The sequence below is a fragment of the Rousettus aegyptiacus genome, unplaced genomic scaffold, assembly GCF_014176215.1.
Source record: "Rousettus aegyptiacus isolate mRouAeg1 unplaced genomic scaffold, mRouAeg1.p scaffold_m13_p_9, whole genome shotgun sequence".
In the NCBI taxonomy this organism is placed as follows: domain Eukaryota; kingdom Metazoa; phylum Chordata; class Mammalia; order Chiroptera; family Pteropodidae; genus Rousettus; species Rousettus aegyptiacus.
Genome location: NW_023416312.1, coordinates 73,105,367 through 73,123,924, shown reverse-complemented (window position 1 = coordinate 73,123,924; position 18,558 = coordinate 73,105,367). Strand labels below are relative to the sequence as shown.

The 18,558-nt window shown below is 40.6% G+C and overlaps 1 protein-coding gene across 4 annotated transcripts in view; it reads right to left on the bottom strand.

Annotated features, from left to right (window-relative positions):
- Positions 1-18,558, bottom strand: part of LONRF3 (LON peptidase N-terminal domain and ring finger 3) — a 129,156-nt gene that overhangs the window by 11,286 nt on the left and 99,312 nt on the right. For all 4 annotated transcript variants that reach the window (XM_036226856.1, XM_036226855.1, XM_016124442.2 and 1 more), the window contains 4 exons: positions 13,424-13,670; positions 12,587-12,677; positions 3,499-3,613; positions 1,313-1,434 (listed from right to left, as the gene is read on the bottom strand). In XM_036226856.1, the coding sequence (XP_036082749.1) occupies positions 1,313-1,434; positions 3,499-3,613; positions 12,587-12,677; positions 13,424-13,670 (575 nt within the window). The remainder of the gene's footprint in view (positions 1-1,312; positions 1,435-3,498; positions 3,614-12,586; positions 12,678-13,423; positions 13,671-18,558) is intronic.

Genomic DNA, 18,558 nt, shown 5'->3' with positions numbered 1-18,558 from the left:
GGGCTGTAGCATCCCAGAGACACTGGTGCATTGGCTCTGGAATTGGGACCCAGGAGTCTGCCCTTCAACAAGCACCTGTGAGGATTCAGACACACAGCCTGAGGGAGAACCACCCACTGGGCCAGCTCCTCCTGGATCCCTGTTTTCTTATTTGTCTAGTAAATCCAATACGAGAACAGTTGAATCTAAATCGACCAATGAATATAAGACTATTTGCCTAAATCTCAAAAGGATTAAGTTTAGGATTCCTTTAAATAGAAATCCCTCCAGTATATTCCAGAGTTCTTTAATAAGACATTAAATGATATTTGAGAGGAGGCTCAGAGACTCAAGGCCAACTTAGGAATCAAAAATAAAGATAAATGTGCCCTGAGCATATCAAATATAAATCAATGAGAAAAAAATAGATTTCATTTCTAGCTTCCCAGGAAAACATGTTGTTCAAAGTGAGAGACGATTCAGACAAATTGATGACAGTTTAGAAATGGTTCTCTACAGGGTGGGCATAAAACCAGAATAGCTTTTGCCATCAGGAACTTTGACTTCAGAATACTGTGAGGATTCCAATGGGGTTGGAGAGACAGGAGGGCAGCAGTATGAGAGGCAGAAATTGGTGATTGCTTCCTGCTTTGTCCACTAAGTGAACTGTTCTTCCAGGCAGGCTGAGAGCATGGGGCCCAACTTCCATCCCCATCCCTACCCTTCACCTCTCACAATACCTATGCATGGTGGAGGAAGCATATAACGAGCAGCATGTTTATTGTTACCATGTATTAAGTGCTTACTATGCACTAGCTCATTTGATCTTAATAAGAAGTCTATGAAGTAGAAACTATTATTATTAAAGGTACTGATGAAGAAACTAAGGCCCAGAGAGGTGAAGTGACTCTCCTAGGGTCATAGAGTATACTAACTTTGTGACAACACTGGGTCATTAAGCCCAGGTCTGGCTGACAACAAAGTTCTTAATCTCATAGCACTTCCTTATATATTTGAAAACAGTCTTCTGGATACTTCATAAGTTTCCCTTAATCAAGTTACTCCAATTTACTCTTGCTAGTGACACCCAGTTCCTAGTGCCAAGATGTGACTTAGTCAGTGGTTTGGCTTCAGTGGTGTGCTGGTAAATGTTGAACAGCTGGCTTTCTGGTTTATAGTATTTGCCAATTTCTATAGTGCAAACACTCTCACCATGGCCAATTTCAAGCTACCAACATGAAATCACTGAATGAGTAGTTAAGAAGAAATGTGCACATTCATCTCTATGAGCTAATATGAGTGAAACCGAAACTAGAAATATGCATATACATACTTGGAAAGTTCTTCCATTTCCTCTTCATAAAGTTTCTTTCTTTCCTTGAGTTCTTCTGGAAGAAATTTAGCTATTAGCTCTTCCATTATGATGTTTTTGCTGTACTTTCTTGATGCCAAGCACTATATGGGGAATGAGGTAATTAGATATTACACAGTCATCAGAAAAACACAAAGCACTTCTAATGCAATCAGTAGAATAGTCAAATGGCCCACATACTGGAGTAATTTGGACCCACATATTAGCAGTTGATACTCTCATAATGCATGTAGTCTCTGGATGTCAGACTTTAAAATAAAAACACTTGCAACTTATTACTCTTATAATTAGGAAAAATATTTTAACAGAGGGAAAAAGACCTGCATTGATGTTTTAAAAATCTCATCACTGTCCTAAAACACTGAAATTGATCCCACGTTATTATCAAAAAAGAGGTAAAATCCTTCCCTTTCCTTTTTCTGATTATTTTGTTTATAAGTTCACCGGAATGGTCTGCATCTGGGATATGCTGAATGTCTGTGGTCGAAAGGTTCAGGGAACTAAAAAGTAATTTTCAGTCGTTGATCCTTTCCTACCCTGCTCCATCCCATCCCATCCTAATGCTTGGCTTCTGTATATTGCAATTCTAAATATGTACTTCTTCTCTATCTTTAATTTAAAAAACACACACAGGTAAATACTGGTGATTTTGTCTATTCGATTTTTAAAATGTATCATCTAGGTGTCACTGAAATTATGTTATAAACCATGATTTCAGAACCAAACTCAGATTTACCGGTCACTATTACTCTTCTCCCAAACACCGCTACCCAATGCATATCCAGGGATCTGTGTAAGTAGGGGACATTTAACTTTGTGGACCAGACAATGGGAATGAAAATCTACATAGGCTCAGCAGGGGGAGCTCCTGAGTATAAAACTGTGGGTTTCAGACAATTTTTCCTTTTCCAGTACAGTACAAATAGATAGATAAGACTGTTTCTAGCCTCTGACTTCAGGACCCCACAGAATCTGGCTCTAGGATGCCTTATTGGCCACTGCCATCTCCTAGCTGCAGGAGAACCAACCGTTTGTCCAGTCTGAATCTTGGGGAAAAGCAATGGCTCAGGAGGTGGCCAATCAAATAAGAAGATGACTCTTCTGCTGATGCTAAAACAAAAACCCAGAAAAGGCACACTAAACTGTTAACGGTGATTTTCTCCAGGTGATGGGCATATGGGTAGATTTTTCTTCTTTCTGCTTATCTGAATGTTGTAGTGTTATGACAACACAAATGTATTATTTAAGTATAAGGACATGGACTTCTTCTCACCTACAATCAGGCCAGCAAATCTCACCCATTTACCTAGATGAGGTATGATACTGACCCTCCCCACAATCTAATACATACTCTCAGGGTTATCTTTGATGATTATTTCACTCCATTCCTTTAGAATAAATGTCAGAGTGTTGGGAAAGCTCAACATGTGATTTCTCTGGACCTTCATTCACCTAGAGATAGTCTTGTGTCTCCAATCTCTCCTTGGGGATGACAGGGTCAAGCAACATTAATACTGATCGTATAGTGTGGCACACAGTCCATGAGGGAGGGAAGATAAGACGGATTTGTAAGTCTTCTTGTGCTAAAGAAAATTTCATCTGGTCCATTTGAAAAACTAAGGTGGCAATTTGTGTGATTCATTTTAAAGAACCCGGAAGCCTCAAAGATTTTCAAGTAGCCAGAGGCTCCTGAGGAGTGTGACAAGGACCACACGAAGGTTGGTGAGGTTTATCTGGAGCACTGGGAGTGATCTCTTCAAACCACAGAATAAACATTGATGAAAAGGGGACATCAGAGCTCATCTAGTCCAAGTTGAGAGAGGATACAAGATTCAGCCAGATTACAGGGGATGGATCGGGTGCCATGATGGGATTACAGCCAGAATCCATGTTTATTATCAATTTAATACTTTTGTTTCCAACACAAATTAATTTCACTACCAACTGTTCATTTAAAGCTAGATGTTGCCTCATTTTCCTGAAGGACTTCGTGGGGAGTGGAGGGGTGGCCATAAGACAGGAGAAAAAGATAGATGGTCTGAGGGGGTATTTTGCGCTAGCACAGTGCAGTCGCTTGGGATCTAATAGGACAGTGTCTTAGTACCTACTTTCAAATAAGCTAACACAACAAAGAAACATGTTTTTACCTGTGAAAGGCCATCTTTGCACAGTGGACACTTCGCGTTGTGATCCAGGCATCTTTCAAGGCATTTTAAGCAAAATGTATGCCCACAAGGTGTTGTGACTGGCTCATAAAATAATCTGAAATTTAAGAATCAAAATGGAAGAAAACTGCAATAACACCAAAAGTAAAAGAGCTACTCTATGTTAAGGTTTTATAATGTTATTTGGAAAATTCTGTGTGTATCGGGCGGGGGGGGAGGGGATTCTGTTTTAAAAATCCCTGCAGTTGTTGCATGTAGGAAAAACATTTGCTCTATATTTCTGAGTTGGATTTTAAAATAATGTATTTATTAAAATTTAGGACATGGTTATTTTTTAATATTAGTTCTAGTCAGTCTGTCTAGAGATGAATGCACAGAGTGTCTGAATAGATGCCATTCTAAAATATTTAGCCAACCTGTTCACCTGAGTATATGTAAATGCACATAAACACACACACACACACACACATACACAAGTTTACTCATTCAAGTACTTTATATCATATTACAATGGAAGAACTCTTGGCTTCTTTGTTAACCTTGAATCCATTTTTCACCTAAGCAATGTTTACTACCAGAAGGATCTTGAAATTGCACCTGTAACAAACATTTAATTGCCTTTTATATGAATGGATCATTTTCCTAGGCATGGTACATTAATATTAATATGCTTACTGATACATACATATGTACACACATATGTGTGTATGTATACACATACTGCAGTGAGATCCTATTTTAATTGCTTTGCAGGAGCTAGATATTTTCAAAGCAATCTGGGGATCTTTTTAAAAGCTGCTCTGTACATTCAGAGATTCGTGGATTTACTTAAAGGAAGGCTCACCCACAGTATGAACACTAGGTGGGGGTAGCTGAAGATGATGGTTCAGAAGGGGGCTCACACTCACCAAGAGGACAGAAAGAAAGGGAATATGGCTAACTAGCCTATTTTGATCCCGTGAAAATGTTAGTTGACAGGAGAAGCCACCAGTTGCACAGCTCCCTTGTGTGACCAGGAGGACACCAGCAGTCTGGCACACATTGCCAGACTGAGCAGAAGAATCTAAATATCAGAGCTGAAAAGTACTTGGGAAAAAAACTGAACCCACCAACCAGAATGAAAATGAGTTTCACAGGGAATGAAGTGGCTTATCTACGTGTACGCAGCCAAGTGTTGGCAGATGAAAGGCTATCCAACTTTCAGTTTCAGTCATGTGCTCTTTCTATTAGAACAATGATGCTCAACTATTGCTGTGTGTGAGAATCACCTGGGGAGCTTTTTCTTTAAACAGCTTTATTGATGTGTAATTGATGCACAATAAACTACACATACTTAAAGTATGCAATTTGATAAGTTTTAACATATGTATACTCCTATGAAACTATCTTCACAATTAAGATCCTAAACATACTCATCATCCCCAAACATCTTTTCATGCCCCTTTGTAAAGCCTCCCTTCTATTCTTCCCCATACCCTTCATCACCTGGAGGACTTTTAAAAACTACACATGCCTGGACCACACCTGCAGAGATTCAGGTCTGTTGGTCCAGGGTAAGGGCCAGGAATCAGGGTTTGTTTAAAGCTCCGCAGGTGGTTTTAATGTGCAACCAGAGTTAAAAATCACTATATTACGCAAACCTACTAATCTCTATATAGGTGAATCTTCTGTATTGGTCTCCAAATCTAATTGTCAGAGTCACCCGTGGAGCTTTAAAAACACAGACATGGCAAAGCTCCGCTGGATGAAGTTTGCAATTCAGCAGGTCAAGAGGAGCAGCAGAGATTTGATATTTTTAACAAGCCAATGAAAGTCTGGAGTAGGAGAGAGACTTTTCATATAGTCACTTTTGTTTCTACTTTGTGAATGTTATAATCCTATTTTGAAAGTAGTTAATTTAACAGAATTAATAAATTTTAGTTATTAAATTGGCCACAAAGTAAGAATTGATACAATTAGCCAGGATGCTAAATAAATATACCCCGCACAATTTTACTCTATTTATCAGCAACGAACATGAGAAAATACATTTTTTTAAAGATTACCTTTGCAATCACTTTTAAAAATCAAGTACCCAAGAACAAATCTAAACAAATTTCTAAGAGACTTCTAAAGGGAAAAAAAAAACATAAACATGTCTTTGAAAGAAAGTAAAGAAGACCTAAATAAGCACTAGTACAAATCCCAACAGCTTATTTCACTTGTTTGTTTTCGTGGAACTTGACGAGTTGATTTCTACACTTTATAAGGCAAGGCAGAGGGCCAGGAAGAGCTGAGACACTTCTGAAGAGCAACAATATGGAAGGACTTTCTCTACGTCAGAACTTATTATAAAGCTGTAGTGATTAAAAGAGTGTAGGACTAGCACAAGGACATATAGATCTGTGGAGCAGAATAAAAAACCCAGAAATAGACCCAGACACAGATTCTTGATTTATGATAAATGTAGCACTTCAAAACAGAAGGGGGATATTCAGTACATAAACAGCATTCACAATAAATGTTATTTAGGATAGCTTTCCATAGGTGAAAATAGTTAAATTATCTCTCACACCATACACAAAAGTCAGTTCCATGTGGGTGGTAAAAATAAGTATGAAAATCAAACAGTAAAGCTTTAGAAAATAGAATCTATTTATGACCTCAAGGTTAAAAATTTTTCTTACAAGACACACAAAAGAAACACTAACTATAAATGAAAAGACTGGTAATTTTTACTTCATTAAAATTAAGAATTTTTAAGTTTATCAAAGGTGTCATTAAGAGAGCAAAAAGGCAAGCCACAGAGTAGAAGAGGATGTTTGTCGCACACGTGACTAACAAATACATAAAATTCCTTCAAGTCAGGAAGAGATAACCCAATCAAAAATGAGCAGACTTATATGCACCAGCCTACATAAAACTGGTTATAATAAAGAATTCATACAACCCAACAACAAAAAATAAACAATCCAATTAAAAAATGAGCAGAAGACCTGAATAGGTATTTCTCAAGAGGAAATACAAATAAATATAAAAAGGTACTCAAGATCACTAATCATCTAAAACCACAGTGAGATATCACTTCACACCTGTCTGACTGGCTATCATCAATAAACCAAAAAACAACAAGTGTTGACGAGGATGTGGAGAAAAGGGAACCCTCACACACTATTGGTGGGATTGTAAACTGGTACAGCCACTATGGAAAACAGTTTGGAAATTCCCCAAATGAAAACCAAAACACTAGTTTGTAAACATTTATGCACCGCAGCACTATTCATAATAGCCAAGATATGGAAGCGACCTAAGCAACCAACTGGATAAAGAGCTAGTGTGCATGTGTGTGTGTGTGTGTGTGTGTGTGTGTGTGTGTGTGTGTGTATACATACACATATATATATATATTATTCATCCATAAAAAAATGAAATCTTACCATTTGCAAGGACATGGATGGACAAATGGTATTGTGCTGAGTGAAATAAGTCAGGTAGAGAAAGATTAGTACCATACAATTTCACTTATATGTGGAATCTAACAGTGGTTCCCAAGCTTTTGGCCACCAGGGACTGGTGCTCCTATGAGAATATAATGCCTGATGATCTGAGGTAGAGCTGAGGTGGTGATGTTAGCGCTGGGGAGCGGCTGCAATTACAGATGAAGTGTCGCTCCGGCGCCCACCACTCACCTCCTGCTGCGCGGCCCAGTTCCTAACAGGCAATGAACCAATACTGTTCCACAGTCTGGGGGTTGGGGACCCCTAATATAAGGAAGAAATAAAGTGAATAAACTACATGAAACAGGCTCACAGATACAGAGAACAAAGTGGTGATTGCCAGAGGAGAGGGGGTTTGTGGGACTGGATAAAAAAGGTGGAAGGATGAAGAAGCACAAATTAGTAGTTACAAAACAGTCACAGGGATGTAGAGTACAGCATAGGGAGTATAGTCAATAATATTGTAGTGGCTGTGCGTAGTGCCAAATGGGTGCTAGAGTAATCGGGAGGATCACTTCATAAATTATATAAATGTTTAGCCATTGTATTGTATATCTGAAACTAATCTAAAATTTTAAAAAATTAAATTAAAAAAAACCTGATCATAGCAATGTTGTCCATAATAGCTCAAAACTAGAAACAACCCAAATATTTATCTACAATGGAACTGATAAGTAAATTGTGGTAGATTCATACAATGGGACACTATACACTAATGAAAATGAACAAAAATTACCTAAGTATAATAACATGGATAAATCTTAATACTGTGGAAAAGAAACTAAGAATGGAGGTAAATGAACAATTTAATTTATATAAAGTTTTTTTTTTAAATAGGCAAAACTAAATTCACTGTTTAGAGATGCATACATGGGTGGTAAAACTATTTTAAAAAAGAGAAAGGGGAATGAAGAGGGTAAAGGAGGTCAAATATATGGTGATAGAAGGAGACTAGACTGGGTGGTGAGCACACAATGAAATATACAGATGATATATTATAGAATTGTACACTTAAAACTTAATCTTATTAATCAATGTCACCCCAATAAATTTAATTTTAAGAAGAAGAGATAAAAGACAAGATAGTGGTTTCAGGAGGAGGGTAAGGTAGTCATGATTCGAAAGTGACATGGGCAGCTTCTGAGGTCCTGGCACTTTTATTTCTTGAACTGAGAGGGGTGTATGAGTATCTTCTTTACAGTGTTTCATTAAGAGAATACATTTATATTTTATGTACTTTTCCACTGTGTATATTTCACAATTTAAAATGCTTTTCAAAAGTGTGATTTGCAGGTTGATTTGGGAACCATGGCTCTATGATCTAACTACTAGAGCAACCAACTAGAATATCTCTCTTCCTCAGTAATCTGTGTCCTATGAATCTGAAACACTTTTTATACACTATTTGATGATGTTAAAGATGATGATGCTTGATAAATCTGTATCTGTAAAACCTTTTTTCTGTAAAACTAGTTCATTTAACAATGTATTCCACATAAAGTCACTGATATAGCTGGTTAATTAATTGCAATAAATATTGGCATTTAATGAGCAGACACTAAAGGATATAGCAACTCTGCAAGAGCAATGATTAAAATGCCGCTATCTGAGTGGTCATGAACAAGTATGCTGGCACAGATGCTGCATAATTATTGCTTTGGAAAATTTAAAGTTCAAATCCTTAGAATATATCACTTTTCAATAAATACTCAATTCAATTCTATATTCAGTGCTACTATGCTACTCTATAAAGGCTGACTGAGTAAAGTGACTAGGAACAAATGGAATATATTTCTCTTCTTATTCTGGGTGTGTGTAATACTGCCTTACATATAAATTAATTTTATATATTGATAGGTGGTAATTATGATTAGCTCCATTTTACTATTGAGGAAATTAAGATCCAGACAGGTTAAATGATTTATCTAAAGTTACACACTACTTAAGTAGCAGGGCTTGGATGTGAGGTCACATCTGATTCCCAAGCCCATCTTCCTTCTGCACTCTATGACACAGCCAGTACTGTGTGTACATCTATATCTAGAAAAGACATGATCCATGTACGTGTAGAAGCACACATTCATACACACATTTTTCTCCCCCCTTCTTTGTCTCCTTCCTTTACCACTCATGCATGGGTGAGAGAGAACAAGGGGTAGGGGGAGAGAAGGCGTGAGAGAGAGAGAGAGAACTCAGTGTACATACAGCAAGAAATAGATGTATACTCTAATTCCTCTCCATTTTTATTTATCACTGTAGGTAATAACTTCAGAAAACACTTCAGGGAGGCATTTATAGGGCAAGAGTTTTTCACAAGAAAGTATTTTACATTGTCACAGTGGGGGATTAAATGATAGTAATAACAAACATTTTTGGTTAAATAGCAGCCTGGATACAATGTTTGGCTTGTCTGAAAATAGCTATCTTTTCCCACCAGTTATATCCTTGTATTGAGTTGTGTTCTTTTGCCACTATCAAATGAGAGCAAAGAGGGAATGAGAAGGAGAGAGGGAAGACGGGGGAGATAGAGAGACGGAAGGAAACTAGACTAGACTAGACTAGACTAGAATAGAATGGAATAGACTGACTCTCAAATACCCAGGGAGTTGGGTAGCTACACCTAAGTTAAATACAAAGATTTTTGTTTCAATTGACAAAGAGGTCACTGGGCCATTAGGTAACTGGTTCAAATATCAAACATTCTTGCTCCACATGTAAAAATATCCTTAAAAAGGTGCTGCTCTACAGTAGTCTCAGAGGTGGCCTCCAATGGCTAGGATATCCATATCAGGTAAATCTCAAAGGAGGATTTCCATTCACTAAAGATTGAGGGGCACAATTCTGAGGTGTTGGAATTAGGAAGAAACCTCCCTCAGCAGAGTTCTCCCAATCTAGCAAGGGAGACTTGGAGACTGGAAAGCTCCTCATGAATGCACCCACCAATTATTGTTCCATTCACTCTTGCCACCTTTTCATTGTGGAATTTATAAGCTGTTCCTGATTTTCTCCCTAGAATCAGAATAGATAAATTCACATTCTAACTTGTATTCTACCAATGCAGCACCACAGGAATGGAGTTTGTTCCAGAAACTTGCATGGGAAGTACAAATGTCTAGTTTACGACTTCCAGATTGTTTTAAAATATCTCTGTCCTTATACCCTCTCCCTGAAAGACACATGAGCGTCATAACAGAACCTAATAATAATAACAACAATAAAAAAAGAAAAACACTAAAGATAAGTAAAAACAGGAACTTTTCTGCAATAATTCAAGCTAAAGTATGTATATGAAATAGCCCCTGTCAACATGTGATTTTTGACTTAGAGACAAACCTTGTTGGAAAGGAAACTACACGTTTCTGACCAAGAGCTACAGTTTTAAGAGACTTGAGATCAGAAATGCCCTCTGGACTTGGCAAGTTTCTTTTCGCCATAAAGCAGTTAGAGTGTCCCTATAACTTTTGGGCCTATATGACAGCTACTCCAGGCAAAGATGACTTTTTGTTTTGAAGTCTCACTTAGAACAGAGGGGCAGGATAAGGGAAATAATGGCTTTTAAAGTCAGAGAAAGCAAACTAAGAGGGGTCTTATTCTTTTGGTGTTTACTTCTTGGACCAAATTTCTAACCTTTCTCTGAAGCTCCCTGTTGAGAACAGGGACAAATAAGATGAAAGGGAGAAAGCAGAGGAAAGGAAACAAAAGAACTTCAACCTCAGGATTCTTAGTCCTCAGGGAAAACACAAACAGGATGAGTCTGTGCGTTTGATTTTGCATCCCCTAGATATCCAGAGGAATGATAAGTAGACTAAGGAGCTGAGCTTTCTGAGTAAGCTAAATCAAGTTTCTCAAAGTCTGACCTCTGAAAGACCACAGCTCATATCACAGGCTTAGAGACACCATGGTGTTACCTGTGGAAGCCCATTCCTCTGCTGAGAAGCAGTTTCTCTATCTTATAGCTTGGCTCTGGCATGACCCACCTTTTACTTTATTGTGGAGGAGAGGGAGATGGCAAAAGGAAGCAAATTCCGAACAGTACATGGGAAGCTTTCCTTAAGTACTTCTACATTTCTTCTGTTGAACTGTTTGTTATCAGATCTGCCCAAGTTTATGAGCAAATTCGAAAGCTCTAATTTTTTAAGAGAAGGAAAAACTACATGTTCAGGTAATGTCTGCCGTACTCATTTTTATTTGGATGACAAGAAAAGTCATTCTGAATATAAATGCATGTGATTGATATGGAAGGCATATGTGCTTGATATGGAAAACATCTGAAGAGCCTCTGCTGGCTGGATCCCTTTGTGTGGTGGATCAAAAGATTTTTCTGGACATCTCTTCTCTTGGGTCAACCATCTTAACAACTTTTGTGGAAATATCTCAGCCTCCTTTTAATACTCTTTTGGAAAAAAAGACACATTTGAGAATCTACTGAAAGCTGCAGACTTGTCCTGGACACACACACACACACACACACACACACACACACACACACTTTCCTATACAACAGGGAATTCATAGATCTATTAGAAACTATGTACAGAACCTCCTCAGGAGTCCATGGACCTCAAGTCCATAGAACCTCTGGTCTAGAAGAAAAAAAAACAGTTAATATGTATTGAGTATTTACTATACATCAGGCATGATTCTAAGAGTTGTACGTAAATTTTCTTCATTAATTATAAGCACCCCATAGGGTAAAGACCACTGTTCTCTATTTTACTGATGAGAAAACAATGGCAGAGAAAGTCACTTGCTCCAGGTCAAACAGCCAGTAAGTGGCAGAGCCCAGGTTCAAACCCAGGCCATTTGGAGCTCCTCCTCTTAGCCATAAAGTCAGAGCTGTGACATAAAACAAATGAAAGTAATTTTTTTTTACACAGGCCATGATTGTAGCAGCTTCCTTTTTCATGTATGTGACAGTGGGGATAATTCGTGGATAATTTTCCTCTCCAGCATTTTGAGAAAATAAAGAATATGTGGCACTGGATAAAGGAGAGATACTTGGCCAGGTATTAAAGGTCCAATACTAATTCTGTTCGTGGCACAAAACAAAACTACTCAGGCCCTCTATTTGGCTTCCAAATAATAGGCCTATTGTATTAATGTTAGTCCTTGAGCTTTGAGATCTTGATCCAGTGGTTAAAATAGTTTCAGGAACATAAACCTATATGTACCTACAAGGGCAAGGGAAGTAATGCAAATGTGTGACACAGGCTAGTGTAAAGCAGTGGGGAGGAAGACAAGGACCATGACGAACTGGAGAATGCATGTCCCATCTCAAGACATTCACATTTAACAACAACAAAAATCCGATGAAGGCCAATTACAAGACATTATTCCTGTGGACCATCAGATTGTGACCTCTAAGTAGATTGTTTCCTTCCCACTCTCTAGATATTTCCAAGGTAGGAGTACAGGGAATGCAATCTATAAACAGGGGACACAAGTTAGCTCATGTGACAATCAAAACGACTTGCATTTCATTAGAAACATGCTTTTACATGCTAACCAACCAAGCAGCAAATCACCAGCAGAAAGATTTACACACCAGAGAGGAAGACCCCTTCAGGCAGTAAGTGACAGCACACATCACATACCTCATACATAGGGAGCATTCAAGGTCAGATGCGTCAAAAGATGCGAGGGGAACACTGAGAGCAGTTTTGGCCCCCAGATCAGCGGGAGGATCTGTGATTTAGAAAGCAGTTAAGTCAGAGCTAGACCAACCTTGGTTCCACAGACAATACTTCTGAGGCAAAAAAGAACTCAATTACTTTTTCAGTTTACCACTCTTACCCCTTCCCAGAGAGTTAATTTAGTGGTCACCTGACCCAATGAGGATGGGGTACCCTGAAGTAGGCCCTCAAGCTGTCCAGCAGCCCCATAGAAAGAGAAGTGCAAGTCAAGGAATATCCAGGAGCCCTGGGGACTTCCTTTAAATGCAACAGGCACCTCACGCAGTAGCAGCAACTCCATGGACTGAGCCAGGCCCTCAGAGCTGATACTGCGTCTTGGCACTGCCTACCATTCTTGTAAAGATATCAAGCTGCAGCTGCTGCTTCTCAGATCCTACCTACAGGAACACAACTAGGAATGAGCAGAGTGTGGCCTAATTACAAGGCCCTGGTCTTCCATTCCTGGAAGTTGGTCTGACAGGAAGTGATACCATCAAGGGCATCTGATGTCATTCCTTGAGACTGACACTGTGTTTTACCTTATGCCTTGGCTTTCCATAATTGTTATTGAGCACTGGCAGTACACTGGGAACTGTGCATGCTCTCACAGCAGTCACTCTGAGGTGGCACAGCTAAATACCAGAGCTGGGACACACATCCAGAGCCTGAGGAGCCCTCATATGGAGGGCAAGTAACTTGCATATATGGGGAGCCAAGACATCTCCTCTAAGCCCCTTTCTCCCTGGGTAGAGTTGGTACCTGGCTTAGAGGCTTTATTAGACACCTCTTGGTTTTGGGGTTCAACTTGACAATGTTTCCTTTTCTTTTCCTGGCATTTTCCAGTCTTGATGGAGGCAGCATCCCCCTTCTCCTCTTCTCCTTTCTTATCTTTGATGTTGCCTTGATGCCCATCCCCCTTTACTTTTGCTGGGTTCACCGGGCTGCTGCAGTTCCCCCTGGCTGTTTCTTCTTCTTGTCTAGAACAATGTGGGAGCTCCAGATTTTCCTGGAGGAAGAAAGAGCCAAACATCAGAATCCACTACAGGGGATAGAGAGAGAACTGTACAGCCCTGATCATTTAGTGGACACATAGCTTAATGGCGTGGGGGACAGTCATAAGGTGTATTTCCCACTTCTGTCCACAATGCTTCAGCAAGAAAGGCATACCCAGCTTGGGTGGAGTTAGGGGACTTCCCTAGGCAGGGACAAAAAGGTGTGTAGCAGAGAGATTCCTTGGGTAGTGGTGAAAAGGATAAATGTAAGGTGTAGCACCAGTTCCCTCTCCTATCCAGATCATTCCCCGGTTGCCACGTTAGGGAAACCAAAGTATGCAGGGCGGTAAACATGTCACTCAGTGCTGCCTCTTACCCTTATTGCCATTCGGGTCACCTGCAAGCCTCACAGCCAACCTTCTAAAGGACTTTCGGTAAAGCTTTGATACAGGTGTGTCCATAGGCCTGCAGAGTTACCTCATGCTCCAAAGCTATGTGGTATACTGGTCAAACAAACTAGGGACGAATTATTCCTTTTACTAGATTTTGGGGGAGAAGTCTGAAAAAGAGACAAAATCATTTCCCAAAACAATCAATACTGTCTCTAGCCTTTTAAAGAATTTTTGTCCAGGAGAGGGAAATTTGAAAATGGGTCTAGAAGTAAATCCAATGACAAGGATTTGTCTGGATTTACCTGGAGAATCCCTCTCCACTCTAAATCCATAGTCTATAGGTCAAAATGTTCATGTTCTTGTTCCTCTTCCATCTCTTACAAAAAAATGGTAGACAGATGAAAAGTGGGGAACATACAGTCGAGAGAAAACAATGAGGTGAGGAAAAAAAGGATGTGGGTTTTCTCAGTCTCTAACCTGGGGAGTTCAGGGTTTTCCCCTCCCCACCCCCCAGCACTATAACAATGCTGCATCCTCAACTTTCCAGGAGCCCTGAGCATTGTCTACGCAGGAGTACACTGCTTTGCAAAGCAAAGTTTGGGTGGAAATCCCATCCCTGTTCCCCATCTGGCTCTCACTGGAAAGCCAGGGGTGCTCTTTTTCTTCATGTCGGATTAAGCTGCAATTAGAAGTCACTCCAGGCACTTAAGTTCAATGTTGCTGTTCCAGTCATGGGCTCATCATCTCAAACAATTATTAAAAGGCACTAGGGGTTCTCTGAGTTCTGTGTCCCCCACCCTTTTTTTGAGTTGGGCACACCTGCATTTTATTCCTTCTCCTGAGCAGGGCAAGAAGCTGAGAACATCTAAGTTTTTCACCTGTCAGAGAATCCAAGAAACCCGATGCTTACACACAGGGGAAGAACACAGGGCAAACATGGAGGTGTGCTGCCCCAAGGTGTGGAGATAGTCAACACTAATCTCTGCCTTCAGGTCTGAACTTCTGAGCCCCCGCTGCTGCCCACTTGCCGTCTGCTGGAAAGCCAGAGCCTGGAGTCCATCTCTCTGTGGTTCTGTTCCCTTATTTTCAAAGAAAGACACAAATACCTGTGTTCCTCCCAGGAACTTAACACTTTCCAAAATTGCTTCCTTTTCTCTTCAGCCTCAAATATGTACTGGAAGTCTACTTATGTGTAAGACATGGTGAGGAAATAGGAAATTACCTCCACTTGGGGATCAAATGAACTTGTCTTTACACAAAAAACTCAGTTGGCGGTCAAAGACCAGCCGCTTAAACAAACAAAATGTAGGAAAGGAGAGGCTGTTGGGACCCTCTTCCCAGTTTTCACCCTAAGCTGATAAAGCCACCCCACTGAATGGCTCCAGGTGAAGTGGGCCAATTCCTCTCTAGTTCCGTCAAATCTCTCTCTCAGCTGGATCTGAGCAAGAACTGAAAAATGAATATAACAAATTGTAAACTCTGGGACCATGCCTAAAATCTAGTTTTAAGAAATAACCTTCTGGCAAAGAATAAAACCACTAACAACTCCATTTCTTCTTTCTCAGGAACTGAAGTAGAAGAGGTAGGGCTCACTCCCTGAGTCTGCCCACAAAACAGCCAAACCGACCATCACAAAGTCACGAATGAGCTGGGTGGGTTGAGTTTTACCTGTGACAACTTTGATAGATAGATTAGATAGATTATGGCTGGTGCCTTAAATAGCCATTGACTTTACATGTTCCTTTAATCTAATGTGAGGTGCCAACAGCTTCACGATATCAATAGAATGTTCCTGAGAATCCCCTGGGACTGATGGTGAAAATAAACTAAGGAGAGGCTGTGACATAAAACAGAAGACTTCACTACTTAAGTTTCTACAGTTGCTCAGTTGCATGGGGAGGAGTAGGAAGGGGCAGAGGGCAGAGCTTTCAGGGCGAAACTCCAAGGAGGAAGCCTTAGACCAGACAAACCCTGACAGAGTATGATAAGAGGCCTCACTTCAGGGTGTATACAATCACCTGGGAGCTTATGCAAACTCCAGGTTCTGAGTTCCCACACCTGGCTCCCCACGTCTGGAGTGTGGCTCAGGAATCTGCATTCTGAAAAGGCGCCAGAGATGCCTCTGTCACTCTAGCCAAAGTTAAGAACTCCTATTCTGGTGCTACTATTCTATAGAAATATCACAGTAGGATTTAAAAACCTATCTATGAGGAAAGAGATGAGGAGGACAAGGGACAAATATCAGCTGGGAGACCTGGAGTCATGTCCATAACACTCCAGTGGGTAGAAGTCCATAATTGTCTTCTAGGTTCCTCAGTATTTCTTTCTCCTGACTGCCCATTTTTCTCCCTCCTCCCCCAAACATCATCCCTGGATCTTTAATCCCTTCCTCAGTGAAGTGCTAGAAAAAGCAGAAGCCAATCTCCTTCCCTCTTTTCCCAGCTTTCCTTCCCCAGTTCTGACCTTTGTTTTCCAGAGGACGTCAAGTAACTTCAAGTACTAGCACAGGGGCAGGCAGGTTTCAGTGTATGGCTGGTTCCCTTGCAATTGGATAAGCTGGTTGAGTGAGATCTAGAAGGGACTGGGAGTCAAAGATGTGTGTTCTAGTGCAGGCTATACCATGAGCTACCCACATTCTGTGCCAGCAGAGATTACACATATGTATATATTGCATGTAACGTTGAACACAGTAGGATAGGCCACTGGCTTCTTAAGCATATTCAAGGCCACCATGTGGCCCCATCGTATTTGGAGATCTACTGAAGGGTGCTCCACCCCCTTGCTCAGGATACATAGTCAGGGTATTAATTGATCAAGAGGATCTGACAGAAACTCTAACCAAACTTTCTCCAGTTTGATTTGTTCCCTTGCTGGACCCCAGCAGTTCCTTCATGACATTCCTTAAAATGCCAGCACTTGCTGCATAGCCAAATCCTGCTTAGCCTTCAAGGCTCAGCGTTAGTGCTGCCTTCCCCTACTACCTCAGCCTCTGTATCTCGCCTGTCCTTTCATGTTCTCTACTACACCATAATATAGCACCTTACACTACACAATCTTGTGTTAGCCTCGAATTGTATCACAAATGTCTTTCTCATTGACCAGATGACCAGCTTCTGGAGGGCACATAACAGATGTCCAGTAGATACTCATCACACTAGACAGAATTAAATAAGACACTTATCCATTCCAGGGTCCTGTGAGAGGCCTAGGGTTTAGGCCCAAAGTCCTCAGACAGATCCTTATCTTTCCTTCCAGCTCTGAGAAACCCATTTCCCAGGTCTAAGTTGGTAAAGGAATGAGGCAGGAAGCACTCATAGTGCCCAGAACCATAAATGCCAGCTTTCAAATGCGCCTTGTCCACAGGGGCCAAAATTGGCTCTCAGAAGACCTCCTGCATGGTCCAACCCACTTCTGAAGCAGTCTCCCTGGAATTCTCCCAAAAAGAGAAGATGCTCTTCAGTAGCAGTTACATAGCATCCTAAGGTAAAAGCATAAAAGGGCAGAACACAGTGGAAGGGGAAGGGAGGCAGAAACAACAGCAGCACTTTACTTCTTCCCTTTACTACCTAAGATCTAATTCTAGGCTTGCCTAATGGCTTTGTAAAACAACAGTTGGGATCAATTTTCAGTGACAATAATCATTTCACATGAATGAAAGTCAGTTCCACTTTGGGTTATCCTTAGAAAGGTCTAAATGGGTCAAGAAGAGGGTGGGGGAAGAATCTGAGGTCTATAAGTGTCTAAGGTAGCTAATTAATGCCAAGTGAACCTGGATCATCTCTGTCAAATCTTTAGCTCTGAAAATGGAACAATCCAATAAATAAGCACTGCTGAGGGCCCTTCAATGGCTGCCATGGCCTCATCACACTCAGCGGAAATTTGCCTGTAAAGTCTTGCCCCAGCTTCAAAACTCCAAAACACTCATTATAGGCATATGCTTGCTTGTATTTTCTGGCATTTATATTGCATTGAATAACACATGCAGGATTGTAAGGTCCAGAAGGACTGAGACTGTGGCTTATGCCTCTTTGGATTTCCAGGGCTTAGCATAATGCCTTTCCCCGTCCAGTTAGGTAGGTGTGGAAATGACACTAGATGATCTATAAGAGTGGCTGGAAAGAGAGGTCAACCCAAATGATGATACCAGAGCCTCTCAGGTCACCTGGAAAATGGGCAAATGGGAATAAAGTATCCATTCACTGCTGGACCCCACATCTGCCCCTGCTGGCTTTTGCATTTTCTGTTCTCAAAGTCAAGGTTCTTATAACCTCCCTTGTCCATCCACCGCAGAACTGGATGGTTCCGTTGCTACTCTCCACCCAACCCTAGCAGTGAGTGCTGAGACTCCTGGCATGTCCTCCCTGGACAGAAGGATGGAGCAGCTAGGAAGGCAGATTCTGGAAGCAGATGAAATTGGGTTTGAATGCTCTTCTAACAATTACTAGCTGTGTGACATTGGGAAAATCACCAAGTCTCAGCTTCCTTGTCCATCTCATCTGTAACACAGGGA